Raw genomic sequence first — 11,600 nt, forward strand, 5'->3', positions numbered from 1 at the left:
ACATACAGAACTGATTTTGACCCTTTGACTCATGAGGTTCGGTGCGAGTGCAACATGTTTGAATCCACCGATATATTGTGTTACCACACTCTTGTTGTGTTGTCATACTATAGAGTTGATAGAGTACTGAGCTGCTATGTTCTTCTTCGATGAAATAAGAGCGTACTATGCAAGCACACCTACATTAAAAGTAGCCATGATGTGGCTTGGTCCGATAAAAGCCACAATTTGTTCAGGGGTCTATGTGTAGAGTTCCATAACGTTTTTGAGGAATTCGTTACTTATGATGAGGAAGTAACCATATTGCAATTGGCTCTTTAGGACACAAAGTCTAAGCTGACTGATTATCGCGCCAGCATGCATTCCATTAATGTTGCTGCGATTCAGAATAGCATGCCCATACAGAGCGCAGGTGGTGTTGGTGTACATGACATGCAAGGTCCTTCAAGAGTTACAACTAAAGATCGACCAAAAAGTAAGAGGCTTATAGCAAATTTAGACAAGTCAATTAAGAAATCTATGTGAGAGAGGAAGAAAAATTCACATCCAATATGTGCTATATTGAGGTATATTTGATCATTTGTTGAGATAGTGTTGTTGATTCGTATATGTTGTTTTTGTTTTCTTGCGTTTCTTTTTTCAAGATGTTGTTGACCTTCGGACAGATAATGATTACGATGCATCTGGAAAGAAAGGATTCGATAATGTTACCGGTTGGAATGCATCGGATAGTGGCAAATTCATATCGCTATTGAACTCTTTTGGGCATAGCTAATATTTCTTTCGTTGGGTTGTACATGTTTTTTGTATGGGTCGTTTTCCTTCTCTAGTTGGATACTATTGTTTTTTGACTAACACGCGTTTGATGTGCCTTATGTTGTTGGTTTTGTTGTTTCACTTACGTGGGATAGCTATTTGCTTTGTCACTTACATGGATTTCATTAAGAAACATTCATTTAGTATGAGAATGAAACATACTAACACCTAACAGAAGAAACATCCACGTATGTCTTGGCAAAAATAATCAAGTAACCACACAAAGAAACCTGCCAAGTAGAATTTATGTTAAAAAATCATATAATTCTTAAAGAAATAGAGACACCCACAACTGTTTAACACAAAAAAAACTAAGAAAATATATAAAGAAACTCCCATTTAGTATGAAGGCGAAACATGCTGTTGCTTAACAGAATAAAAATTCACTTATATTTTGGCAAAAACAACTAGGTACATACTCCAAGAAACTTGCCGAGGAATATTTAAGAAAAGAAAAGCCATTCACTTCTTAAAAAAATAGAGACATCCATAACAATTTAACACAGAAAATCTCGGAAAATATATACAAAAACATCCATTTAGAATGAAAAAGAAACATGCTGATGCCTAACAGAAGCAACATCCGTGTAGATATTGGCATAAACAAATCAATACCTACACAAAGAAACCTGCCGAGTAAGAACTACATAAAAGGCCATGCAATGCTTGAAGAAATAGAGACATCCACAATTGTTTAATACAAGAAAACTAGGAAAATATTTAAAGAAACTTCCATTTAGTATGAAGACAAAACAACTATTACCAACCCCAGCATCAAAATCAAATTATCTGGAAAAAACCTTTCTCGAATGTTAGTTATATTAACATCCATTCATAAGATGCATATGGCAAAACACGTTAAATACCGGAATCATGTTATTGATATCGACAGAGAGTTTCACAGTTCACCATGAAGAAACACTCGCATAAGTGAGTACTTCGGAAAGGATATATGTCACCTTCTTTTCTAGTTTTTTGGTAGTCCATGCAGCGATCCATGGCTACAGCTCATGACAATTATCCAATGCACTGTATTTCAGCTACTAAAAGTATAGTACCTAGACAGAAGATAGAGGCAAATTATGCTCTATAACGTAAATGATATGCTCAATTTACTAATACTTATTTAATGCAACCTACCAGCCTGATGAACATGCAGTTATCACAGGTTTTGTTCCTTTTAAGCTTATATTTCTTGACTGCCATGTCCAACCACTTTAGAGTATGCGACGGCCAATTGAATTTCCTTGAATCAGAAACATCCAAAACGAGGTAAATGTGTCATGGCGAAATTACCAGTTGTGTTGTTGGATACAAGAACAATTTTAGGACCACTAGTATGAAATGTCTTCTATACTCCATCCTGTCTGATTCCGTTTCCATAGCGTAGTTGTAAACAAAATCGTTGATTTCAGTGGTTGTTCGTCTCTGGAACTGCCTTTTGATGGCCATATGCGCCGGATTACTGTCGTCCAAAGATGGAAATCCATCACCTACAACATGCCCGTGTGTTAGTCGAGAAAAAATTGGATATAAACAACAATGTTTGAACGAATAGGCCCATGGCACACTAATTAATATATAAAGGGGAACTCACCGGAAGAAGGACTGTCGAAAACTCACCCAATTAACTCAGCGTTGAGGCGGATGTTGCTAACATATACTATCAAGGTTCTTGTTCTAAAATTGTAGGATTGAACTAGATGAACTATAATGTCTTACTTCACAGCCCAATATGGAATATGTTTCAAGAATCCAAAGCCAATTGCCTCTATCTCCGCAAGCTTCGCATCTGCATGGTTTTTGGTAAGATGACTCATCATATCATGAATGTATCTAGGCGAGTATTGTGATTCTAATAATTTCTGTCAACAGCAAAAGTAGCTGTAAGTAGCAAATAAGATCATGTGGAAGTAGACGTCGATAATGGTAAACAGCATATTACCTTTTTTCCTATCTCGCTTAGCTTTTCAGCAACACAAATTAGATGATTTTATAAGTTGTAAATATCCGTTTTAGGGTAATTATTCACACAAGAGAAACTTAAGATGTAATTAAATTGAATTTAGAGAACATCCAACAATTTAGCAAAATTTAAACCCCTATAGAACACACCTAGCTGAACATGTACATGCACAAAATCAGTAAAAGAACCATCGGCATACATACTAAAACGAACATTCATTTAATATGATTAGAAACATATAAACACAAATTTAGGAAAAAAGGGCCTCGTTTCACCATGTTTAGATAACTGAATTTATTGTGATTGTGTAGTTAAATTTCAAACCATGCATATCGAATACAACACAATTGAACATATACATGTAGAGTAAATTAAATAGCAGCTATTCGCAAAAAATTTGAACACCATCGGCATACATGTGAAAATGTACATCCATGTTAGTTGATACATAAAATTCAACAACGCTTAAAATAAGTTGCCTCTTGGACCATGATTAAGATGAAACTTAAATTCGATCAAAATTAAACTATATTTAATTTAATTTCAGCATCGAACTCCCAAATCACCTTTAAAAAAACCAAAAACTTGAGTAGCAGGTGCATACAAAATCCATCGATTCAAGGGACAAACAATAATATAAAAAACAAATAGCATCTACTTTTTTTAATGGAAAAAAAAAGAATTTTTTAAGAAAAAAATGTCCAATCTATAAAAACAGCAATATCCAATCTCTAAACACATGCAACTCAGCAAAATCTAACCCCTAATAAGAGCAGCATCCAATCCCTAATTTCAGCAACATCCAATTTCCAATTACAGCAATTCAGAAACATACAACAATTTAGCAAAATTAAATCACATCAATTATCACCGCAGTTCCTGTACCCTAACACAAATTAGCAATATCCACTATCAAATTAAATCCTAACCACCACTTACTTGTTACAACTGATTGAGGAAGTTATAGCGTAGCAGCGCGCGACAGAATTAGAGGAAATGGATCCGCGCGTCCAGAAACAAGTACTGACCTTCATGCGGCGGCATTGAATGGTGCACGATGCAGAGCTTCGACTGAGCTAACGATGAATATGGCCTCGCGACGGCGACATCGACTACAGTCAGAAGCAAAGACAAAGCAACGACAATGATGGTTGAACTCGGAAAACCGGACGATGCAGACAATGGTAGTTGAAGACGCCAGAGACGGCACGGGTGAGAGGTCGGGAGGGTGATGCACTGCCGTTGGGGATGCATCGCCGCTAGGGGATGCTCACCGATGGGATTGAAGTGGGAGGGTAATAAGCGGTAGTAGTAAAAGGGAGTAAAGTGAAACAGTGAAATTTTAAAAAATTGGATAAAATATTGGGTAATTGGGAGATGATTTTTTGTTAAGATGAATTTTGGAGTCCAACCCATTTGGGAGTTGGCAGAAATTGGTTAGACCTTGTTAATTACCTAGCGGGATTGATCCATTATTAAAGTTTAAAACGAGTGTTTAACAAGGCAATATAATAATAAGCACCTCATACGCCCTATAGGCTCCTCGCAGATGCCAATTCTAAATTAACCTTGAAGCAGTCTCAACTTCAATAAAAAAATTGATACTCTTTCTCCATAGCAACAAGCATTTGATTCACCTATAGTTTCATATCTTATTATATATGAAACCTCGAGACCGTCCTTAAAGATGCCAACTATAAAAGTGAAGAAAAAGGTATACAACTCTTTCATCACAATTTGTGACACCCAAAAACAAGAATCAGAACTCTTTGAAAGAGTATATGGAATAACAAACTTTCTAACTTTACTCATCTACAAAATTTAAAAGTTTGTACGTTAATGTATGATCCAATCCAACAAATGACAAAGTCTGCAAGTACGGAAATGATTCGGTAACTTCAGCTGCATCATCACAGAGTAATCTTGTAGTATCATCCATTAGATTATAAGAGATGATTTGAGAACCAATGTGCAACACAAGCATTGAGTTCTTTTCAATTGAACGGCAAGCAATATACAATACAGAAAATGGAGGATTTATGTGCCCTGAAAAGGCACCTACCTGAGCCATAGGATTGAGATCTACATGATATCTCACGGCCCATCCAGTATAATCTTCCTTTAGCTCTCAAATATCAAATTCCAAACTTTCATTGCTATTAACAACAGAGTGGTTAATGGTTGGGTTGCATACATAGGAACTACAACGTCGTGGTATTCTTCGTGCAATATATGACCTGAAAGCTTCATCGGTAATCGAAGAAGGATCTCTGACACAAGGTCCATGTTTTCAACAACAACGTCAAGGGAGTTATGCATGATGAAACTTAGTACCAATAGCTACACTAAAGTCTGAAACATGAAGAACTCTGGTTATATCAATCTATATCCAAAAAAAAAAAAAAAACTCTGGTTATATCAATTATTAAAGTTGACTAGACAAAAACCATCCAATGAAATTAAAACAAGTCAAAGAGGATAGAGTGATAGACAACTTTCTATTTATTAGAGAATTAAATTTATGAAAATTAGATTAGTTATTGAACTAACAAAACTAAAAATTTAAAAATTTAAATGTTTAATTGAAATTTAATTGTGGTTAAATTAGATATAATAAAATGATATATTTGTAACAAAATATATATTTTTCAAAAAATGATTTTTATAAAAATTAAATTTTTTAACTGGTTTTTCAATAAAAAAAATTGGACCTATTCAATTAATTTACTAATATTTTCTTAACAATTTTTTTACCGATATTTTATAATTTATTTTCTTTATTTTTCCATGTGATGCCACATTCCACAGCCTCAACTCATTTGCAATTAGGCCCAAGATATAACTGGGACACTATCCCACTCACGGTACAAACACATGGCTGGGCTTAGTGGTGGCCATGTAGGTCTCTGATGATGGCACCAGAGGCCCAGGTGGCCCGTAACATGGGCTAGCGGTTTCACTGAGTTGAAGCGCCCGCGTTGATTCCAAAAACGATGCAAAGCACTGCAATATGCCATTGATCTAGTGAGGAACAGAGAGGGAAGAAGCAAAAAAACACCAAAATCCCCCTGAATTGAGCTTCGTGTTGTTTAATTACTTTCTTCTATGCACTAACAGTTGGGATCCTTGGAACTTGTGTGTGAACGATTCAGTGAGAGGAATGGACCCTATGGAAGCTCTTGTTGCCCAAATCCAAGGGTTGTCGAGCACCCCTGGAGACATCGCACGCCTCCACATCATTCTTAAGCAAGCTGATGACTCGCTCCGTGCTGAGTCGACTCGGTTGTCCCCCGTTCTCGGCCAACTCGCTCCCTCCGAGCACTCCCTTGGTTTTCTCTATGTCCTGTAATTACTTTCTCTCACAACTTGTTCTTTCCGCTTTTGTTCGTTTTTCGCTCTGTAAAACCCTCAAATCACTTGATCAAATTCTTTAGGGTTTCTGGAATAATTGGGGGAGTAAAAAGGTCGCAACTTATTTGAATAGGAAACTATCGATGTTAAGTTGAAAGCCCTATTTATGGGAGCCAAGGATATTGTTGCATTACATGGCTTACTTATGTCTACTTAATTTTAGTGCGTATGTAAGTGAAATATGGTTATTTTCTTTTTCTGATTTGGGTTACGCTTATGATATAATGTCAGAGATGCGTTCACATCTGGCCAGATTTCAAAGCAGCAAGCTGAGACATCAGTTCCTATCATTACCGGGTTTATTAATGCTTGCAATGCAGAGCAAATTCGGTTGGCGCCGGAAAAGTGTATTAACCTTTGTTACCCCTGAGTTGAATTTGCATTTGAGCAATGCTGATGTTGTTTATTTATATATAATTGCTTGGTTTGGTAAAATGATGTGTTGAAAATTTTGCAGTCGTATTGGTATGCAAGAGACTGAAAGACCAAGTAATGATGCTTGAAGCTCCCATTCGTGGCGTTGGTCCCTTGTTAACCGCTGCTAGGAAACTTCAGTTGTCCACCGAACACTTGACTCCTTTGCACTCGGACTTTCTTATGCTTTGTGTGTTGGCAAAATGCTATAAAACTGGCCTATCAATATTGGAGGATGACATTTTTGAAGTTGATCAGCCAAGAGACCTTTTCCTCTACTGTTACTATGGGTGTGTTCCTCTCGTCCCTTTGCTTTTTGAAAGGGGAAAACAAAAGGATTGTGAGGATTTGTCCATAACTATTTTAATTTACTTTATGGAATATATGCTTAAATTCCATTGACTTTGATAATATTTTATTGAAGTTGTTCTCATCTTAATTTACATCTGGGTAGTGTTTGAACTTTGAACATCTTCCTTATGCATAGTTCTTTTGCTTTTAATCTGAAAAGCATGGGGATGAGAAATTAGCTTCAGTCCTCTCAACCCTGTCATTCACTAATATAAACAGTGTGAGAGAAATTAAATCCTTCTGTCCAATCCTTTCCACATCTTTTTGTAATTTTCTCACTCATTATCTTCTTTTCTTACTAAACACACCTTCAAGGTGAACAACGGAAAGACTGTAAGCCTGTACTTAGCAATCAGCATCTGCATTGACAAGTTGACATTAAGTAAATGCTCAATTTGGTCCCTCAAAGTAACTAGCATGAATCACTTTGGTTCTTACCCCCTTTTCCATCTTGTCATTGGTTGTCCCATGCTGAATCATGTTAGTTAATTTTCTGTCTTCTCTTTTACTGGCCTCTTCTCGAAGTTTGTACTCCTTTCTGAATTCCCTACTATACAATTGCATGCTGGCACCTGGAAACTATGTTCTTATCTGATGTTGATCATGTTTAAATTGAACTTCACATAGGTAACTTAAAATGATTTTTTGCAGCCTTGTTAGATTATGCTTCTTGTCATGAGGAATTTGTATACTGTGTCTAACACTTGACCTTTGGACAGAGGCATGATATGCATTGGACTGAAACGATTTCAAAAGGCATTGGACCTTCTGCATAATGTAAGTAATCTTTTATCTTTTATCACTGCAGCTTATATCTGTGATGGTTTGTTCTTTTAACAACCTTCCCAATTTTTTATAAAACAACAACAACAACAACGACCTCCACCTTCCCAGTTTCTCTACTTGTAGTAATTTGTGTGTTATATTTCCAGGTAGTAACTGCTCCAATGTCTACATTGAATGCTATAGCTGTTGAAGCTTATAAAAAATATATATTGGTTTCTCTCATTCATCATGGACAGGTAAGCATTTATATTCTTGTTTTTATCGGTGACATCGCATAATGAAGCCATGAAATTACATTATAGCAGCACAAAAAAAATAAAGAAGGCAAAAAATCAACATTAAAATCGAAATCAAAGAAGTGCTCAGTTAGATCTTTCACATTTTTAAGAGGTCACACTTGTAGTGTCAAGCTTTATCAGTTTTGTGATCAGGATAGTAACATTGCGAATAGGCTTTCCATTCTTATCAGTTTAGTCTTTATTAAATGAGGTTTATCATTGTAACTAATCACCTGAACTATCATTATGTGTAGTGGCAGCTATCTACAAGCCTTCCTAAATATGCCTCGTCAGTTGCTCAGAGAAGCCTAAAGAACTTCTGTCAGGTATAACTTAGTGAGGTCAGGAAGGATGCAAATCAGTTGACAAACTTTTGTCCTAATGTTATGTTATGTTGACAAGCTTTGATGTTTGCTAAGAGTATTACATATTTTATATTTATATCTGTTTAACTATATTTTTTTTTATAATTTAAACTTTTCTGAAGGATAAGAGAATTTTCTCGTTTGGGTTTATTTATGTGATTTTCCATTATAATCATTGAAGAATTTTAGATACTCATTGCAAAATAGATTTGCTATTATATATCATAGTTACCCAAAATGCAATACATTTTGGTATGGGAACATGTACGTGGTGTGCCATAGGTAATACATGTTATGTGGGAAGTATACCCATCGCATCCGAGTATGCAAACAAATTGTGAATGGGTATGCACATACTGGTATGCGGTACATGTTGATTTCATGTAATTATGTTATATACTTCATGTTGCTGGATATATGTACATGCTTTCGAAGAATATTGAGACGTATTTTTTAAATAATAATAATAATAATAACTTAAATGTTTTTGTTTTTTTGAGCAGCCTTATATCGAATTGGCAAATAGTTATGGCACAGAGAAAATTGCAGAATTAGAGGCTTATGTCCAGACAAATACAGAGAAGTTTGAAAATGTGAGTACTTTCACAATCGTATCCTTTACTTAAAGCATTTGCATCGAAACAGCAAGTCCTGCACCATGTCGAACTTATAATTTTTGTTTTTGGGTGTTATTAAGCTTTCTCCTTAATTGTCTCTGTGAACACTGATTATATCACGTCGTATTGGTTTGCAGGACAACAATCTTGGGTTGGTTAAGCAGGTTGTATTGTCCATGTATAAGCGAAATATTCAAAGATTGACCCAGACATACTTGACCCTTTCTCTCCAAGATATTGCCAACACAGTTCAGTTAAATAGTCCCAAGGAAGCAGAGATGCACGTACTACAAATGGTGGTGCTCCTAAACTCCAAGTTTTCGCCCATCTTGTAGCATTAAATTTCTGTTATTTATTATTCACACTTGTGAATTGCAGATTCAAGACGGTGAAATATATGCAACAATTAACCAGAGGGATGGAATGGTTAGATTCTTAGAGGATCCTGAACAGTATAAAACTTGTGAGATGATTGAGAATATTGATTCATCAATCCAGAGGTAAGACTTTTTTATGTGAAGTCAATAAAAGTTCCGGTATATTTTTTCATAAGATTAACTTGCCATTTGGATAGTATCGGAATTGCAATATAGTGTTTCAATTTCTATTCCGATTCATTGGAATCAGAATTGTTTAAATTTTTTATGTCATTGAAATCTAGATGACTTGTAATTCTATGTTTAATTTTAGTTTTATTAGTATATCTTCAGATTCAAAATGAAATAAAGATTTTAAATTTATATGCCATAATATATTTTGAAATAGGATAGATAGCATATAATATTCCAAAAAGGGAGAATCATATACAAAGTAATGAGAAAAGAGACATTTAATGAATATAGAAAGTAATGAGAAAAGAGACATTTAATGATTTAATGAGTCTTGGAATTGATATTAATCATATGGGTATGGTCGTATGGATTAGGATTTATAAAGAGCTTTTTCATTTACTTTTCAATGTCATATAATTATGTGTAACTAATTTTTAATTCCATATTTTATTTTGGACATGAAAATTGAAATTGAGATGCTCATTTCAAATTCCAATTCTCTATTCCGTAATTCTATATTATATTTTAAATCTTTGCTTGAAGACTTAAGGTGAAAATATGCTACCAAAGCAGTATATTGTTATTGTTGATTTGATGATGATCTCTCATTTGCCCTTCCTCATGTAATCAATTTTCTTAATTTCCCCACAGGATAATGGCATTATCAAGGAAACTAAGTGCAATGGATGAACAAATTTCATGCGACCAGTTATACTTATCCAAGGTTTGTGTGTTAGTTAATTATTCCCATACTGTCATCAGAAATTATATGTAAGAATAGATAACAAAAAGCAGCTTCGTCCACAGGTGGGAAGGGAGCGGCAAAGATATGACTTTGATGACTTCGATGTTCCAACAAAATTCAACATTTAAGGCTTTAAAAATGAAGACTATATATGGTGGGAATGATGCTAGTAGATTTGTTCAGTTGATCATTTTCCCTTTGGTGTTAATGGGTTTTTGTTTATTTTGCCGCCAATTGGAAGAACAAAGTAGTTCATCTTTGAATTATCTTGGGGAATGTTAAACTGTACTTGCTGATGAACTTGTTGACTGTTATCTCAAGATTCTTTCCATTTTTGTGATATTTCCTTACTGATATCATATTTACATAGTAAAATTCAATTTACGGGGCATATATTTTGCGGATTGCACCAGTACTATTTGTGGATAAAAATAAGTTTCCATTGTTATTTTTTAAATAATTAAATCTTGAACTAAATCGCGACTGATGAATATACAATGTTCCAATGTCTATTAAAACAAGAGTATGGATTCTGTATTGTGGAAAAAAGGGGAGATATTATATTAACCGTTAGGTTATCTGAACACTATATGCACAGAAAAACTGCTAAATGAAGAGGAGCTTGGGAGTGACTATGTGAAAACATTCTGACGGTTTTTCTTTGATGGTTCTGGAAGTATTGGCTAGATGGTTTCTAAGAGGTGCTAAGGAAAGGTTTTGGGACTGGTATGGGATGATGGCAATTGAGACAAGAAAATTCTTTCAAAGTTTTGGGACCCTTGGAAGCTACCACTTGGGTGTAGCTTGGTACGATTGAATCATACAAGGTTGCAAATGGAATTTATGTCTTCTCTTTTTTTTTTCTCAATAATGAGACTAAAGACTCCACCATCCAAATCAAGGGAGAGAAGATTCTTTGCAAAAGCTCAGCTCTTCACTTTTTATGTAAATGAAGGCCTTAGTTGTTGTCTCCTACTTACCTTTGGCTAGTCCTTCTCCCTCTCGATCTTGTTCTGATGGATATCTTATCCGCCTTGTCAGTTTCGGCAAGCTCCTCCTTCTGAGATATGTAATTGTTGCTTCATCACCACAAGTCATCTAACTCAACCTTTCAATTGAACTTAGGAAGCCAATTCAAATTTTAGTAATTGTTGATGTACATGCTAAGGAATATAGGATTCAGAGATCATTATTCGAGGAAATATGAACCAAATGTAGCCAGAAAAGTCTGGTCTGTGTAGCCAGAAAAGTCAGGTGTTACTATCTCAACATAATATCAAAAATTCAATATGAAGGAGTA

General features: G+C 35.1%; 1 protein-coding gene and 1 long non-coding RNA gene across 3 annotated transcripts; one reads left to right on the forward strand and one right to left on the reverse strand.

Annotated features, from left to right (window-relative positions):
• Positions 1-1,535: 1,535 nt before the first annotated feature.
• On the reverse strand, positions 1,536-4,305 carry LOC112697229 (uncharacterized). 2 transcript variants are annotated; one of them, XR_003151149.3, is made up of 4 exons: positions 3,722-4,305; positions 2,414-2,681; positions 1,957-2,309; positions 1,536-1,874 (listed from the first exon to the last, which is right to left on the reverse strand). It is a non-coding gene; the product is annotated as an uncharacterized lncRNA (long non-coding RNA). The 2 variants fall into 2 exon arrangements; XR_003151150.3 differs by having other exon boundaries at positions 2,414-2,608; positions 3,722-4,040.
• A 206-nt stretch (positions 4,306-4,511) lies between these two features.
• Positions 4,512-10,693, forward strand: LOC112697231 (COP9 signalosome complex subunit 3). Its single transcript, XM_025750320.3, has 11 exons — positions 4,512-6,127; positions 6,425-6,540; positions 6,651-6,897; positions 7,678-7,735; positions 7,891-7,980; positions 8,277-8,348; positions 8,891-8,980; positions 9,142-9,300; positions 9,383-9,504; positions 10,207-10,279; positions 10,363-10,693. The coding sequence occupies exons 1-11, from the start codon at positions 5,943-5,945 to the stop codon at positions 10,426-10,428; spliced, it is 1,278 nt and encodes a 425-aa protein (XP_025606105.1). The 5' UTR covers positions 4,512-5,942; the 3' UTR covers positions 10,429-10,693.
• Positions 10,694-11,600: the final 907 nt, after the last annotated feature.

The sequence above is a fragment of the Arachis hypogaea genome, chromosome 6 (genome assembly GCF_003086295.3).
Source record: "Arachis hypogaea cultivar Tifrunner chromosome 6, arahy.Tifrunner.gnm2.J5K5, whole genome shotgun sequence".
NCBI lineage: Eukaryota > Viridiplantae > Streptophyta > Magnoliopsida > Fabales > Fabaceae > Arachis > Arachis hypogaea.

Coding starts and splice junctions, on each gene's coding strand:
- LOC112697231 (XM_025750320.3), top strand. CDS start 5,943: ATGGACCCTATGGAAGCTCTTGTTGCCCAAATCCAAGGGTTGTCGAGC. Junction 7,736..7,890: donor CATTGGACCTTCTGCATAAT/GTAAGTAATCTT, acceptor TTATATTTCCAG/GTAGTAACTGCTCCAATGTC. Junction 10,280..10,362: donor ACCAGTTATACTTATCCAAG/GTTTGTGTGTTA, acceptor CTTCGTCCACAG/GTGGGAAGGGAGCGGCAAAG.